Source organism: Ochotona princeps, chromosome 1 (genome assembly GCF_030435755.1).
Source record: "Ochotona princeps isolate mOchPri1 chromosome 1, mOchPri1.hap1, whole genome shotgun sequence".
Taxonomy (NCBI): Eukaryota; Metazoa; Chordata; class Mammalia; order Lagomorpha; family Ochotonidae; genus Ochotona; species Ochotona princeps.
In genome coordinates, this window is record NC_080832.1 from 6069212 (window position 1) to 6087025 (window position 17814).

The 17814-nt window shown below is 50.1% G+C and overlaps 1 protein-coding gene across 4 annotated transcripts in view; it reads right to left on the reverse strand.

Annotated features, from left to right (window-relative positions):
* Window positions 1-2534: 2534 nt before the first annotated feature.
* The window catches only part of MAP3K4 (mitogen-activated protein kinase kinase kinase 4), a 116265-nt gene continuing 100985 nt past the window's right edge, over window positions 2535-17814 (reverse strand). For 3 of the 4 annotated variants that reach the window (XM_058660097.1, XM_058659994.1, XM_058660042.1), the window contains 10 exons: window positions 15921-16021; window positions 15262-15342; window positions 11820-12011; window positions 10790-10860; window positions 9298-9414; window positions 8780-8939; window positions 6919-7041; window positions 6443-6549; window positions 4393-4572; window positions 2981-3069 (listed from right to left, as the gene is read on the reverse strand). In XM_058660097.1, coding sequence (XP_058516080.1) covers window positions 3049-3069; window positions 4393-4572; window positions 6443-6549; window positions 6919-7041; window positions 8780-8939; window positions 9298-9414; window positions 10790-10860; window positions 11820-12011; window positions 15262-15342; window positions 15921-16021 — 1153 coding nt within the window. In that variant the 3' untranslated portion in view covers window positions 2981-3048. Of the gene's footprint in view, window positions 3070-4392; window positions 4573-6442; window positions 6550-6918; window positions 7042-8779; window positions 8940-9297; window positions 9415-10789; window positions 10861-11819; window positions 12012-15261; window positions 15343-15920; window positions 16022-17814 lie in introns of all 4 variants that reach the window. The other variant, XM_058660153.1, reaches the window with a different exon arrangement.

The window sequence follows — 17814 nt, forward strand, 5'->3', positions numbered from 1 at the left end:
AGCTGGAGTTACTCACTGAAAACTTCCCCACAGTAACAGAGGCCAGCTGGTGTCACGGTGAATTCTACCCAACAGTCAGAGCAGCTGGCACGTACTACTACCAAGGCTAGCAACTGCAACTGGGGGCGGGAGCAGGGAAAGGATGTCTGAACTGCAAAAAATGAAAGAAAACGGACCTCAGATATAGAAGACACCATATCTACTGAAGCTATTAAAGGAGTTCAGCAAGGCCACGGCTTACGAAAATCAATACACAGAAGTCAACTATGTTTACACAGACTGTAAATGAACAATCTGAAAACAAATTAAGAAAACATTCTCACTTACAGTAGCATGAAAAGCAAAAAAAAACCCACACCAAGCTGACTGCTAACGAAATCAAAGACCTAAAGAACCGGAGAAATAGCCTGGGTTCACAGGTGGGAAGATTTAAAATGGAGACCGCAATATTACCCAAGTGGGAGACTCCACAGAGAAACTGGAAAACTAATCCCAAAATATGGAAACACAAGTAATCCAGAATAACAAAAATAAAATAATTAAATGAAAATAAACAGTTGTTTTTGGGGAAAAAAAAAGCTGGAGGACTCAAATTTCCATTTTAAAATCTTACTAGAATGGTTAGACTAATGGAAGACTTAGAGTCTACAAATAAACAAAGGCATTTATAGTCGTCTGATTGTACACACGGATGCCAAACAATTTAATGAAGAATCACTTTTGCACCAAACAATGCTGGGTCAAATGAACACTCACACGCAGAGGGGTGAACGGTAGCCTTACCTGACACCATGAATTTCAACACTTTCTCATCCGACTTACAAATAAACTTGTCTTTGAATTCTATTTTCCATTCATCTTTTGAAGTACTCTCCTACGTAAAAACTTGTGACTCAATAATAAGATAAATAAACCAATTTTACAATGGGCAAAAGCAATGCACGGACATGCCACCAAGGATGAGATGAGATGCTCCCCATCCAAAAGCCCACCGAAACCACGATGAGAGTCCACTCCACACCAGAATAGCCACTGCTATTTAAAAAAGGTAAATCAACCCCACAACAACATGTATGGGAAAGGCAGCCCTTGTGTGCTACTGCTGCGAACATGACATGGTGCAACTATTTCAGGAAAAAAGTTTGGAAGCTTCTGAAAATGCTGATATTGAATGTACCATGTGACCCAGTGAAGGGCGTATGTCCACATGTGGGATGTTCAGAGCAGCATCAATAAACGGAAGGCAGAAGCAAGCCAACTGCCCATCTGCCAGGCACACCCGCACAACAGAACATTCAGAAGAATGAAGGAAGTACCCGTACCCTCTCACACAAGCCTCACCACCTCAGCAGGTAAAGTCAGGAGCAGAACACCACACACCGGAACGCTCTGTGTGTCTGTTCAGAATAGCCAAAGAGCGGGTCTCAAAGGCTGGGGGTTAGCTGGAAAATGACTGCAATTTTGGGGTGATAGAAAAGTTGTGAAATTGGAATGTCATGATAGTTGTATGACTACAGCAATAGACTTAAAACCGCTACTCAAAAGTCAGGGAGGTTCTGACTCAAGGAGCTGTGCAGGAGCAGACACTGTGGCACAGCAAGCTAGGTTGCCACTGGGAATGCCTGCGTCCCATACCTGGAGTGCGTGGCATAGAGTCCCACCTCTGCTTCTGATCCAATTCCCTGCCGATGTGCCTGCGAGGCAGCAGGTCACGGCTCCAGTGCTCGAGTCTCTGCCACCCACGAGGGAGACTCCAGCGGAGTTCCTGGCCTCTGGCTCTGTTAGCCCAGTCTGAGCTGTTGCAGGCATCTGGGGAGTGAACCAACTCTGTCACTCTCTGTCTTCCAAATACATGAACATCTTTTAATTCCTTCCCACCTATCCATCCCCCCAAAAAAGCTGTGTAAAAGAAGTCCTGCCACAAAATTCTAAGTGTCTGTAAGTCTGTCTGCGATGCCGACACTCCTGACACCGATCTCTCAGCTGACTGCTGTGGGAGAAGGCGGGAGAAGGTAGGTGCCTGCTTGGGAACTGCTGTGCCAGGCTCAGACACAGTACATAAGGGCAACTCAACAAGCTTCCAGAAAGATCACAGGAAAGCTATGAGGAACTGCACACACACAGAAACCCAACCAACCTAACAGCTAAGAGGAAAGACAATCAGTGATCTTTAATTTGGGGGTACTTCCGGGTACACATTGGGAAGGTGCCTGCTCACCAGGAGAACAGAGCCAGCGTGTGCATACAGACCCGGCACCTGCACTTCTCCGTTAGGAACACACTGGGCCCCCAGCATGTGAGGACAAAGCTTCCATTTCATTCATCGGCCATAAACATGTCGATGGACAGGAACTCATTCTCCGTGCTGGTCTGCTTCTTCCAGCACTCCTCAGCGGGACGCCCTGGCATCTGAAGGACCCCACGCAGTGGCCGTCTCGAGCACCCTTGATTGTGCTCCTTCCGCTGAAACGCACAGGCGTGAGAACAGTTGCTCCCCATCAGCCGGGAACCACAGAAGCACAGTATGACTGGACTTTCCTAAAATAAACCATTTATTGAAAAAAGAACCTTTTTCTTCAGTTTCATTAATCAGCCTTTTGTGTAACAAACCTGCAGCTTGCCAACAACAAAGAGATATGGTTTCACAGTCAGTGCACTCGACAAACAGGAGATTAAAAACAAGCTCTGGGACGCCTGATAACACTACAGCTTTCTCTGAACCCAGGAAGGTCAAACACACTACACGGATGTCACAGGTCTCAGGCACGCGAGAAACGGAGGAGGCAGAGGCAATGGTCCGTGTACAGTAGTAATGGCACTTAACATGCAGCTTCTCGAACCTCGTGGACCCTGCCACACAGCACACCCACAGGATCAGCAGGAGTGACGCTCGTCAGTCACTCAGTGTCACTGACGCTGGGCAGTCTTCAGTCTTGCGAGGGAAGAAGGCCTTTACTGCTTTTCCGCTCGGTCTCTGTGTCGATATCCCATACAGCAGTAATTGAGGGAGTCTCTGGGTCCACGCCATGGGGGCCGCAGCCTGCTGGCTCATTCTTCATCTGTGCAAACCTGTGGGAGAGCACGAGAGCTGAGCCGCTAGAGCCTCCGAGCCGCCGTGCATGCACAAGGCGGGAGGCCAAGGAGGGCTCTGCCCAGCACTGCCAGTGCCAGGCCAGGGCCAAGGGAGAAGACCAAGGAGGGTGCGTGTCAGGTCAATGCACCCAAACTAAGAGAGCAACTTAGTCATAAATGGCTATTTAGTCATAAATGGCTCTACAGGTACCCTAAGTGGCTGATCCTGTTCCCAGGATCATTCCCCACTCCCAACCCGCTTGCCTCCTGCAGAGAGCACCCGGAAGGTTCTTCAGAATTCCGGGGTCACCACTCTCAACATGCTGTCTCCCAGCAGCACACCCTGGCCCACCTCCCACAGAAGTTCTGAAGTGGCAGCTCCAAACATCCCAACGCCTACCTGAAATCCCTGAGCAGTGTTCCAGCCACCCCTCCATTAACCTGACCGGACGGACACCACTATCCACCCGACTGCTGGCTTTCCCTGGCACAGCGAATGGGACTTTGTGCCCTGGTGAGAGGCCACGGAGCAGGGAACCGCTCCTTGCCCACTCACCTCTCCCACCCCACCAGTTCTTCAGCTAAGGCCGTTCTCCTCCTTCACAACTCGCCCCGACTGCTCACTGCATAAGCACACACTGCAGCCAGAGCGCCTTCCTCCACCTGCCCCTGCCTTCCAGCCTCAGCCCCTCTCAGCCCTGCCTGCTCCTCCAGCCTCACCCATGCTCCCTCTGCTCCTGCACAGCTTCAGCCCAGCAGACAGTCTCCCCCTTTCCTTCATTCTGTCTGCCGTAACCCTTCCCTGCTGCTGTCCAGGCCATCCTTCTCACACAGGTCAGGGCCACTCCCGACAGGAAGGCGGCTGCTCACTAAGCTTACCATGTGCTACATGTGAAGGCACTTCAAACAGCTTAGGGAAAATCATAACGTAAAAATTTTGATTTTGGTGCCCAACAATTTGAAACACTAGCATGCTAGGCTTTGTCAGACCCTACAACTTTCCCATGAACGTTTGAAATACCTCCTTATACCCCATTTCTGATCTTAACACAGTGGTGGTGAATCCTAACCTGTCTTTCAAGAGATCCTACGGAAAGCCCCTTTAACTCTCAAGCAAACCTCAGACACAGCACCAAAACCAAGCTAGCAGAAGTCCCAGGATGACCACTCTACACATGAAAACACATGCCCGGCGACCGCCACAGAAGGACGTCTGGTTTCCCTGAACTTCAGTCCAAGTGTTTTACACCTGAGCTTCCAGGTGTTCTGAAGTGCCAGATGTAAAACTGAGCTCAAGCATCTGAACGTGAGGACACCTACCTTGACAAACGAGTGGTCGAGGAGCTGGCTGGCTGTCCATCTCATCTTTGGGTCACTTTCAAGGCAGTGAGCAAGGAAGTCCTTCCCTTCTCGGCTTAGTCTTTCAGGGATGGGTGGTTTATGTCCCATTCCCACTTTATACATAATCTGGAAGTTGTGTTCATACTCATGCCAAGGCCTCTAAAAAGATTAAAGAGAGACAGGTTTTAGTATTACACTCAATCTCTTTTTGGGCATCTCAAGACAAGTATGTATTAGGCAAGAGTCAGGCAAGCTTACTGAGAGAGCCACACAGTAGCTGTTTATATTGTAGCTATTCAACTGTCATCATTAACACAGACACAGGGACAAGTACAGCTGTGTCCTACTATAAACTTTATCTATAAAACATGCTGGCCAGCACTGCTTGCCTCTCTCGTTTGGGATGTTTCTAGTTGTAGCATATGCAGAAGCCTGCACTACGCAATTAAAAATTATTTGCTAAATATATCATATTACAAATACAGGGACTATACAGGAACATAATATATACTTGCAAAAAATACTATGAAAATGCTAGTAAAACCCGTAAAACCCAACAATTTTCTTACAGGGATGTTTAATAAATACTGAATAGTCAAAATCCCATTTCTGCATAGAAAAAAAAGGCTCGTAGGGGAAGGAAGCCGGCCTGTGTGGTATCCTAACTCGTGAACATCAGTTCTGTGTGGTGTGTCCTTCGTGTCCAGACCTATCCTTGCTTTTATATGTGTCCTGAAGGAAATGGCAGATACTGTGGGAGAGCTTCCTATTTTAATGCCAAGAAAAATAATATAACCTGATATATGTTGGGCAGCTGCCAAGGAAAGCTGCTTAATAATTTCATTAACTTCCTCCTCGAAGTGAGAGGTTTCTGTTTTTTTCCTCCGTGCATAAATGCTACTGCAGAGACACGTGCTGTACGTACAAACACACCAGGTGCATGTGTGTCCTAAACATCTGTTGTCTGTCCAAACAGTGTGCGCATCTTTATATGCCTGTAACTGGTCACCAAATCTGCTTCTGCTAGAAAGTACATTTTCAGAACTCCAAATTCGCAGGTTGGAGGGCTCTGCACAATCAATGCATCCTGACACTGGAAACTGGCCCGCAGTGTAGTCTGTCGTTCAAAATCTGTCTCCATAACATGTCCGTTTCCTCACATCCTCTCCAACACTGAGTACTACTCACTTGGAAAATGCCACTGCACACTAGCTAAAGATCAAGTTTCCCTGTTCCATGTACACTTCTGATTATTCGTGGAGTCCATTATCTCCTCATGTTCCTTTTTAAGACATCAGATTATTTTTCGAGCAATACTGAGTTCGCAGAAAGACTAACTGGAAGTCAAGTTCCCACACATGCCAGGCCTGCAATGCCACTGTGATGTGCAGCCACACTCCTGTAGGTGCTTGTTAGGTCAGATAACTCAGCGCTGACACATGGCTGCCACCTACACTCTGAGTGCGTGCTGAACACTCCACAGGCTCGGCAGACGCCAAGTGGCATGTGCCCAGCATCACCATTCCCTATAGAGTAACTCCTTGCTCCCGAGTTCTCCACTTTGCATATCCTCCCTGAGCTCAACTTTTGGCCAGCTGGGATACTGCACCACTCTGTGATGCTGTGGCTTCCAGCAGGTCACCCGGCACAGAAGCACCCAGCACCTGGCAGCCTTACACACGGGCACCCTCACTCAGCGCCCGGCAGCCTTACGCTTGAGCGCCCCCATCCCAGGCCACGCACACACCATTCTGTGTCTAGGAGTGGCTCCTTTTTATCGCTGAGTACTTGTTTACCTGCTGAGTCTGTTTCTTCCTTTATCTACCAGAGGACATGCTGTCTGCAATCCAGGTTATGAATAAAGCTGCAGTGAAAATCCACGTGCAGGTTTTGATTTGGAGCCAAGTGCCTTCTGCCAGTGCCATGGTTCTCTGCAAGGCCCTACCTTTGTGTCCAATCGTACTCTGAAGGCAAGGCGTGCCCAGTGAGCCCACAGCACCACCCTCTTGCCGCTATGGGCTTGGCCTACCTTGCCAGTCACCATTTCTATGACGACACAGCCCAGGCTCCAGATGTCCGCCGCACGCCCGTGGCCTTCTCCTTTGGCACGAGTGATGACTTCTGGGGCCATGTATGCTTTAAAAGTCACAGACATGGCAACAGTAATGAGTTGTAAACACAGCAGCACACGCCAGTGGAGCAAAGCAATGAATTACGATCACAAAATGGTCTTTCCCTGAGTCACATTACAGAAAATACAGAAAAGCAGACTCAAGGAACAGTTTTTTCAGATAAACTGTACTGTAACCCACAGAGGAGCAGGCAGTGTGCTGTGCTGCCCACGTGAAGTGCTCTGAGAACAGGGCAGAGCTGCCCTGACCCTGCAGGGAGCATCTCCCAGCCCGCTGACCCGCAGCAGGCCCCTGTAGGACTGAACACCACCCATCCCCTGCCTCATGTTGCACTGGCAAGTCCAGGTGCCAAGGCCGACCCAGAGGGCCCTACCTGCTGTCCCCAGCGTGCTGTTCACTTCCCCAGGCATGGTCTGTGCATTGTTTTTAAGCTTCACTGAGCATCCAAAATCCCCCAGTTTGATGAGTCCGGATGATGTGAGGAAGATATTGGCACCTAACAAGAAAGAAGTAGTTGTCAAACAGCGGTGCAACCATAATGTAGGCATTTTAAAGTTTACATGGTAATCCAAAGCTCTAGGAACTTTGTTCATAAAAATTTGTGAAACTTTACTTATAATGCAATCACTTATAAAGCCAGTATTCACAGATGCTAATCATAGAAAGCAGACATTTTAATGTCAGTATACACAGCTTTCATCAACAGATTCTGCACTGAAATACCTGGTAAATTCTAATATTAAAAGCTTCAACATTAATAAGCAAGTCACACAGAAAACACGGTTGCTAGTGGTGGTCCCTGAGCACGGGGGCCATGTGCTACTGGTAGTTTGCACACAGGTGCGGGGTCCTGAGGGTCGCAGCTAGGGCCGCCTCTGGAGTGACACCTGACCCAAATGAGGCTCCATGTCCTGTAAGGTTCAAGCATTTCCACAAGCAGCACACGTGCCCAGCCCGAGCTGCAGCTGACCCTGGGGCTGGACAGCCTGGCCCTCTGCTCCAGCCAAGTCACACACCTCTGCTGTGTGTGCTGTGCAAGCCAGGCAGCCCAACAATAAGCTCAAGTCGGACAGCTAATCCTCCCTGAAGTGACAGCAGACCACATCCTGCACTCCACCTTCTAGAACTATCCCAATTCACACGCTCGTGGCCGTGCCCCCCAGCAGGGTACTCAGGAAAGACACAGGAGTGACTGGATTTGGGTGCTCTCAGCGACGCTGCTTCTGCACAGATCCAACAGGAAGACTTTATGCTTGATGAGTGGGAGTGGCCAGGAGATAGCTAGCTGGAACGGTCATTTAGCCTAGAGACTAGGATGTCCATTTCCCTCATCAGAGCTCCAGTGTGCACTTCCCAGCTCCAACTCCTGACTCCAACTTCCTGCCAGTGCAGCTCAGGGAGGCAACAATAATGACTCAAATAGCTGGGTTCCTACAACATGGACACCTGGATTGGCTTCTCTGCTTCTGGCTTCAGTCCAGCCTAGCCTTGACCACTGCAGGCAGCTGGGGAATAACCACAGGATGGAGGGCTCTCCCTGACTCTGTTTCTCTTGAACTAATATGAACAAATGGATGAAAGCCACTTAGGCAACACCATATGGCTGGGGGGCAGCCAGCTACAACACTGGCGAATGCCCAGTGGTTCTGGGTGAGCCGCATTACTGAGCAGGAGCCAGGCCTCCCTGAGACCAGAATCAGGCCAGCTCTGAGTCAACGTGCTTGGCTGAATGTCAGCCTGCAGGAGCAAATGGAACTCTCAGGTACAGGGCCAAACAGCAACACTTCCCTGCTGTCACTGTCCCCAGGCATGCTGAACAAGGTCAGGTGCAGGGGATGGTGAGAGATGGTCTTGAGACAAGAGCATGGCTGTCACTTTGTGCAAGGAAGAGTGCTTCTGACCAGGTATGGCAGCCAGACTCACCCAAGTCCAGCCGTGGGCTCAGGGCTGGTGTGGGTAAACGCTCCACCTGCCTCCACCAGCAAGGCCGTCCATGCAGGCTCACACAGGTGTTCCCACGCCACTGTCACATCACACACGTATGCAAATAAAGCCCCGGGAATAGAGACGCTGCTCTGGCCACAAATATTTGGAAGTGCATTGGCCATGCCAGCCAGCCTGCCCAGCAGCCAGTTCCCCTGCATGGCCCGAGGCCTGGACTCGCAAAGAGTGACGGGAAGGACGTTTCTGCACAGAGCAGCAGGGCACGCTGGGTCCAGGGCAAGCGGCAGTACCTTTGATGTCACGGTGGACTATGCCATGCTCGTGCAGGACGTTGATGGCCACGGTGATCTGCTTGGCGTACAGCCTAATGACGTGCTCCTGCAGGCCCAGGCGCGACACCTCTTCCAGCGTGCCCTCATCGCAGTACTCCATGAAGATATACATTTCCTCCTGCAGGGGAACCCAAGGCAGCCCTGTGTCTGTGGTTTTCCCTGTCACACACTGAAAGTGCCACTAAGTCACGGGCTGCAGGAATGCTCTCGCAGTGGCCGCAACATCTGCCCTCCTGGGCACTGACTATGCGACAGTCGCTTCTCGCTCCTCTGAATACAGTGCGCTGTGATCTCCGACGGAGACCACACGGCTGTTCCTAGTGACACATGAGAAAGCTGCACATGTGCTCTCCTAACAACTGCATGGATGACCGACAGCCGATTCCCCTGGTCTACTGCTCTGAAATGAGAAGCCCTGTCAGCACCAGATCCCACTGCCCTCACGGGCCTCTCCACAGTGGGGGATGGCGGCTCACCCTGTGCAGCTCCACACCAAAGTACCGGACCAGGTTGGGGTGCTTGATGCCCTCAAAGATCTTCAGTTCGTCGGCTGTCTCCTTGATGGTTTTATGGTCATTGGGCTGAAATCGGATCTGCAAAAGGTATGTCACTGGTGACTTACAGTGCTATCACATGCTACTAGGCTCTAATGCCAAGTCCTTCCATCTCCCCCACCCAGGCCCACAGCCCAGTATGGGCAATTACGGTACATCCAGATGTTCTCTGCGGTGTCCCAAGTGAATTAAACAAACAAGCCTGCTCTCCAGTATTTCTTGGTGCTGTAACAGCTAATGGAATTGTTACAACTACTGCGAGGGAGTTACGAAACACATGGAATGTCCAGGAAGCAAACACTTCATGCCCACACCATGCAGAGGACAAGTTTGAGAGTTCACAACCTGTTCCGATCTGCACACGAGTGAGACCGAGGCCCTGGCACTTCGGCGCCTGGCTTCTCACACTCAGCAGTGTCTCCAGGCTTCCTCACGTGTGCCAAAGGTGACCACAGACTCAACAACAGGTGAATGCAACATGCAGAGTACATGCTGGGTTTGCTACTCGCTTGTATACAATCAATCCACATTGTATACACACCGCAAAACCATGTTGTACCCTGAAGACATACGCCACAGGATTTATAAGTCACAGACACAAAAGAAAAGAAAACAGGGCTCACTACCAAGCTGGGGCAAGTTAGGAGGAGGCGAGGGGGTCAGACAGAGAGGAGGCTCTGATGGCTAGGAAGGGGGAACGAGCAAGGCAGGGCAGAGCTGGGGGCTCAGCAAGCTCCCACTGCTCTCTGCCCACCACTCTCCTCACTCCCAAATCTCTGGTGCCTCCCCCTGACGTGGGCTCATTCCCAGGTTCCTTCCTATGCCCTGTTCTACGGCAGCTCTCTGAACAAAGCTATCACGACCAAAGCATTTCCTCCCACAGGATGGTACTGTGACTGCCCTCCTCCTCCCACAGGATGGTACTGTGACTGCCCTCCTCCTCCCACAGGATGGTACTGTGACTGCCCTCCTCCTCCCACAGGATGGTACTGTGACTGCCTCCTCCTCCCACAGGATGGTACTGTGACTGCCCTCCTACCACAGCTTGGTACTGTGACTGCCCTCCTCCCACAGGTTGGTACTGTGACTGCCTCCTCCTCCCACAGGATGGTACTGTGACTGCCTCCTCCTCCTCCCACAGGATGGTACTGTGACTGCCCTCCTACCACAGGTTGGTACTGTGACTCCTCCTCCAGACTTCCTCCATCTCCCTCTGCACGGCATTTCACACACCTGTGCATATTCAGGTTTTTGTGTGTCTCACTGAAATTTCCCACACCTCTGCTTTCCATGTGTGTGATGTCAGTGGCATCTGTCCACGTGGCCTTGTCCAAAAGGTGTAATGCATAGTTGGTCTGACCACTTGCCAGACCCGTGCTTAAGCCAGCTCCATGCACCAACAGGGGCCACTCACCTCCTTCATGGCCATCAGCTCCCCGGTGTCGACACTGATGCAGGTGTACACCTTCCCGTACTGTCCTTCTCCTGTGAACAACAGACAGGCTCCTGCTCGACGCCATTGAAACCCATAAAAACATGGTCAGCTGTTCCAGATGTGTGCTTAGGAATCCATAATTAGATTTGCTACTGAAGCCCCAAAATGTTTTTTAACAATAGAAATCTTACACAACCTCTCCAATATGCCTTTTCACTAAATTTCTATAAATAGACTATAAGGGACTCTGGTTGATGGCAGAGGAGGTGTGGGCTGAGCCGCCACAGCCCCCCTTTTCTAGGCCCCAAGACTCCTCAAGAACATCTGGGCAACGGCTCTAGGCCACGGCCGCAGGAGCACGCGTGGCTGCCCCTGTGGCAGGTCCAGAGGCCTGTGGATGCAGACACTGTTCCATCACCTCTCTCGGAAACCAAGCCAAGGGGTCATGTGACTGGACAAGACTGAGAACTACCACCAAATGAACTGACAAAGGACCAGGTTGTCTTCCCTGCCAGTCAGCCTCCTGGAGCTCTGAGCTCTCCATGATACAGCTCTCCTGCCCCTGCAGATCTGACTGCTGGACAGACGACCATGCTTCTACGAGGAACGGTCTGCAGCCAACAGCCTCTTCCCTCACACGACCTGCCACTTACTCCGCAAGAAGCAGTTAGGCTGCTAAATAATGCTTCAGAAAGAAGTACGCCACAGTCTCATTCCCACTGTGTTCCTGAGTGAGTAAGAAAACACACGGGCAAGTGGCAGCCCCTGGAGCTACCCAGCCCAGATACTTGGTGTGCCATCTCCCACTCTTTCTGCAGTCTCACCTTGCACCACTCTCAGAACATAGTCTCTAATTCAAATCAGCAAAAACCCTAAGTACCCCCGGGAAAATACTGCAATCTGCCATGCCTGTAAGAAAAAAGAGCCAACAAGCTAAGCTTACCCCAAAGGACAATGGCAGTCACCACATCTCACAGACTGCAGCCCCTCCGGTCCCTTGGGGTCTTACCAATCTTGTTTCCTCTTTGCCACTTGAACGTCACCTTCCTCAAGCCAACATGCATAACATTGTCGTAGGATTTGGGGGTGTCACAAACTTGCCCGATGATATTCTTCCTCCTCATTTCTCGATACCGCTTTTCTTCGAACAATCGCACCGACTTCTGGACGGCTCCCATGGGGCCTTGCTTCGAGGTGGAGTCTGCAGAGGGAATGGCCAGCTCAGTAGTGGCCCCAGCCACTGACCTCACCCCGCCTCCAACAAAAGCCACAGCGACAGAGCAGTACACAGCAGCACCCGGCTACTGCAAGGTTCACCATTACGCGAAGTCCTTCGACACAGTGTGAACCACCTGTAATACAATTTACACAGAACGCTTGAGCTAGTCAGAAAAAAAAATTAGTGCTGCCCAGACTGGAGCAGGTCGACTGCACTAGCCCCGCCCTCCTCTCTCCAATCCTGTCTTCGTTTGTCAGAATCATCTCCCGAAACAGTAAGTTTGACCACGCTAATTTCCCATGTAAATCTGTTTGTTTTCAACTATCTGTCAAGCAAAACGCGTAGCCCTTCACACAAGACGAGGCTGCAGAATCCGGATCTGCCTTGTCTGCCTGGTTCCTTCTCTACCTCCCTAATACCGTTCCTCAGCAGCTGACCCGAGCCTTTGGGCACCCATGGGTGCGTTTCTGACCTCCCACTCCGCCTGCTGGTCTCCCCTTCTCATCACAGCCCCTTGTGAGACAGTCTTATAGCACTGAGCTGAGCCCATGCCCCTTCTTGGTGCTTTCCCTGCTCTGGAAGGGGCCGAGTGGGGCTCTGATGTCAGACTGCCTGGGACCTAACTCGGGCCCCACAGTTATTTAAGTGTTCAACACCACTCAAGTTGACTGACTTCTTTCTCACTATCTTAGATATCATTGCTAAATGGAGCTAAGATGACACAATCCTGGGGCTGGAGTGAAGATTTAATGACCTCGGGCCTGTAAAGCATTTAGCCCAGTGTCTGGATCACAGGTTACTCAACAGAGAAGAGCCATTATCACTTGCCAACAGGCTCTGCATGTCTCCTGCTCCGACTTGGCTTCCGTGACCTGCCGTCAGAAATGCCCTTCACAGGAAGACACTGCGAATGCTGCCAGACCCTCACCCCAGGTGGCTGAGGCAGCCTCGTTACACGGCTGATGGCTCATGCAGGGGTTACTACCAAGAACTGTCACCCCTGGTTTATACCCTTCTCTGGGACCCCACTTCTCATCGCATATCCCAATTCGCTACCTAAGAACCTGAATCTTGCAGCAGAAAAAGAGATCCTTGAAAACAAAAATTTCCAAAAATTTAGAATATTTTCATTACAGCTACTTAACACAATCTTTTTAAGACAAGGATTCCCGTTTAACTTCTCTACTTCGCTAGGTAACACATCCCACCGGGTAAGCTCATCGCCAGCCGTGAGGCCATGGACTCCACGGTCAAATACTCCCAGGGAACGGCTGTTCCTCCTTTTCACACCTGCAGTGTGAACTGCAACTCTCCCAAGAGGAACACAGTTCAAATAGCTCCTGTGTTTCCTCAAATGCAAAGCATGCTTTCAAAAACATGACAGAAGCCTGGTGCCCAGGGAGACCAGTGGCGACACATGACTCACGGGGTGGAAAGGGGGCATCACTTCCTGTCGCCAGCCTCAAGCCAGGGAACCTCCTTAACCTGAACCTGCAAGACAGACTTCGTCACTAGCATGTACACTGTCTTACCACGGGCGGTTCTTACTGCCATTTTCCTTTCCAGACCTCCCTTAGTCCAGCACCTTCCTGTTGATGCCGAGTTGTTGGAACTCATCTCCCTACCTGTCCCATATCCAGGTCAGCAGGCAACTACACCTAACAGGGTCCATCTTATCCTGTTCCTCCACACCAGCAACAAATCCACACCTTCCGAGCTCTTAAGGGCTATCCAGGGCTTGGTGGAGTAGCTTAGCGGCTGAAGTCCTTGCCTGGCATCTGCTGGGATCCCATATGGGTGCCAGTTTCTGTCCCAGCTGCCCACTTCCCATCCGGCTCCCTGCCTGTGATCTGGGAAAGCAGTCAAGGATGACCCAAAACCTTAAGACCCTGCACCCACGTGGGAGACCGGAAGAAGCTCCTGGCTCCTGGCTTCGGATAGGCTCAGTTCCAGCCATTGCAGCCACTTGGGAAGTCAATCAGGGTACGGAAGATCTTCCTCTCTGCCTCTCCTGCTCTCTGTATATCTGACTTTCCAATAGAAATAAATCAATCTTTAAAAAAGAAAAGGGGGGGCTATCCAGCAACTCCGGGTGAGGCTTTTAAGGATTCAGCTGCTCACTGAGGGCTGCTCACCCTCTCCTTTAACCCCATCCCTAACTCCACCTGCATTCCCAGCCCACACCATCCAGTGCTGCCCACCGGGCTAGGCTACAAGTCATGAGGCCTCCAGGTGTTTTTTCCTCAGCTTGCTGGAGACCTGCAAGGGCCAGAACAGTCTCTTCCCTGCAGGAAATCCTCCCTGAACGCTCTGGGGCACGCTTCTGAGAAGCCACACATAGGACTATGGTGGTAGGGACAGCACTGGACATAGCAAGAAAGGAACTGGGCTCTACTGCTCTGCCATGGACCATGCTGGCTAAGCTATGTGGCCTCTCAGAAGATGCTTCACTATTTCTGAAAGGCAAGCAACACCTATGCTTCCTACTGCTCAAGACTGCTATGGCAAAAATACCCGGAGGCATTTTCTAGATTAAAAAGAGCTAAAATGGAGCTTTTCTATTTGTTCTTTTTGATTACTACCAGTTCTAGATTATAAGTTCTTTCCTTCAACTTCTTGGCATAAAAATGATTATTTCATGAATCATCACTATACTCCTACCTTGTAAAAATAATTAAATTCAGCTGCTTTACGAGTAGACTAGTGAGGCTGGTGTGGCAGCACAGGTCATCCCACGTCAGAGAGCCTGGTTTATACTCCCAGCTACACTGCTTCTGCTCCAGCTTCCTGCTTAGGGGCCTTCGGAGGTCACCAGTGATGGCTCGGGGACTCAGCCCTTGCCATCCCTACGGGGAACCTGCATTAACTCAGGGCTCAAGGCTTCAGTCTGGCCTAGTTACAACTGCTGCAGGCTTTTGGGGAGTGAGCCAGGAGCTGGATAGCAGAGTTCTTTCTCTGTTTCTCAAATAAATTAAGTAACTTTTTAAAAATCTCAAATACAATGAAACAAAATACAAATATGAGTAACATTCATGAGCCAAAGCTTTACTTCATCGTAAGAAGCAAGAAATGTCCAAAAACGTAATAGATGACAGAAATCGATGTCAAAGGCAGAAATGAGATTAGCAGATATCAATGCAGAAATCATAACAATTCAGAAGCTACCACCTGCTTTAGCTGAAAGTGGTCACCCTATGCTTCCACATCTCCGAGTTCAGTGTCCTCTGCTCACCTTTGGTCTGGCTGATAAGGGTCCGGAGTTCCCAACTTCTTCGTGCCGACCCACTCGAATCACCCCTAGGGTACGCTGGTTCTGCAAGGAGTGTTTTTTCAGACAAACGAACATTTACGAAATCACTCTGCTCAAGTGATACGGCAAGGCTAACATGGTGCGAGGCCATGGCTGCCAGCCGCCTGCTGCTCCCAGGAAGATCCTTAATGTGTCTGTTGTGGGCAAGAGAATATGGCTCTACAGTAATTCAAACCAACTGTGCCAAACCAAGACTCGGTTACCAGCATCAGAGAACATCAACTGCACTGAACTTTGCACAAGTGACTGGGAAGAGAACTCGTGTAGACCCCAGATCTCCTGCAGGACTCAGTCATAACAGGGCTGCTTCTCACGAAACTTCAGCCCGTCACCAACAAACTTGGATGACACTGTTCACAATTTTAAAATGAAAGTTCTCAGCAATTAAAACATCAGGAGTAATTTTTAAAGCAATAAAAGTGGATGTAGAAGACGTAAAGACAGTTAACTGCATTTACAAAGCCAACAGCTCAGCAGTACATCCCAGAGCTCGGCTGCTTCCTACGCTCCACTCCTTCTTAGCGCATTCAGTAGGGACGATGGGCCCGGTTGCAAGGCACCTGCCACCTGCCAACACTCACCATCTCGCTCCTCGGTGGGACTGGAGTGACGACTCAGGGACCTAAACTGCAGCTCTGCAGCTATGGACGCCAAGCGGTCATTTTCAGGGACACTGGAACCCCTGTTTCAATATTTTTAACAATTGAGCTATCAATTCAACAGAAGTCAAAATGAAAGACCCGTGAGTCTTCTAGAACTGTGAGGCTCCAGTGGGGACAACACTGCCCTCCCCCACCCCACACGGGCAGTGTCTGCAGCCCCTCTGACTATCACAACTGGGCGAGAGCTGTGGACATCTGGTGGATAGAAGATCCAGCACGGGGAGCCCGCAGCACGAGCTATCCCCCCACAGAGGCACTGCCCAGGGGCCTCCTCTGGAGGCAGCCCGAGAGCTCTAGAGCTGGGAGGGGAGTCCTTATCTGTTAGGAGCATTCCACGTCCACACCTCCAGAGCTAGGACCCAAGACCCAGAATGCCCGCCTCTATAGCACAGCATTTGCTAGTAACAACAGAAATGAAAAGAAAGCACTATTTGTTACTGATATGTGGAAAGCTCCATAATTTAAGCCCAGGAAGAATAAACATGGATTTGCCAGATCTGGCTAAACTTAAAGTTACCATCCGATTACATTTCTGTCCTTAATTTTATTTAAACTACTAAAACCATTTCATAGCTCAAACTATTTCCAAACTTCATAGTAAGAAAACAGAAGAGAATACTTAGTGATTGCTCCAGAGGCAGCCAAGCAAAGTGCAGCAGAGCAGGAAGCTGAATGTATTAAAGAACCAAGTTAATCGGCTGCCTTTCCAGCAGGAGGTAAGGTGTTCAGCAGCCAGAGTGAACCCATGGAGAGTAAACACTAGCATTAAATAAGGGAAGTGTTAAAACTGCCATTCAAACCATCAAAGAACACACAACAAGCAACACTGCATTCGCTTATTAAAAAGTTAGTGTGTATTTTAAATGAATATGGTAGCATTTATGCTCTTTTATTATTATATATTGAGTAGACTGAAGGCAACATGGTCTATTGAATAAAAAGATGCCCATGAATTATAAAAATACCTAACCTTCCTTGATTTTCCCTATAACCCTCAGCTGTGGCACAGTATCTGCTAAATCTGAAGAGAAGGGACACCATTACAGCTAAAAGCTCTGGACATGACTTGATACAAAAGCTCACTGGTGTTAAAGAAACACATGTCACTCCTCGGAACAGCCACAAACTGTGGGACCCTGGGGATGCCACTCACCACCTTGGCTTCCTGACTTCAAGAGTTCAACAGCCAACCCTGTGTCCCTCAGGATTCTATCTGAAGTGACACACCAATGTTGGTAACCAACGTCTGTGATGCAGCAACTGGCTCATAAAATTCAAAAATGAACAAGCAGCTCTGGAGCCTGGTGGGAGCCAGGCTCCCTCCAGCAAGCAGACAACTGCTAAAATGCTTCTGTAAACAGAGGTAAGACAGCTTGAGTTCAACGTAGATGTTTCTTCAGTCCAACAAAAAAAGTGCAAAATATTATGGGGCCAAGTGAAACTGGGTTTTGTCTGGGACAGACAGGGCTCCGCACGCACAGTCACAGACCAATGGCTGTGCTGAGAGTGGAGGCTCTCAGCTCTGGCGAGTGCGTGCACTCCGGCGAGCACCCCTTGGGTCCCGTGAGGAGGGTGACAAGGCCGCCCCTGCGCTGTCTGGGGGACCATGCTCCTTGCACTGCTGCTACGCGTGCTCCTCTGCAGTACAGAAACCCCAGTCCTCTGTGAACGCGGCCTGCAGCACAGCTGACTGTGTGGCTGTTCACATTCCTGAACATCAAGCACTACACAGGCCCAGATTCAGGACGGACACACACCATATGCTACTCCTGACAAAGTGCAAGACCAAGTGCACCTAAGGCATACACTGTTA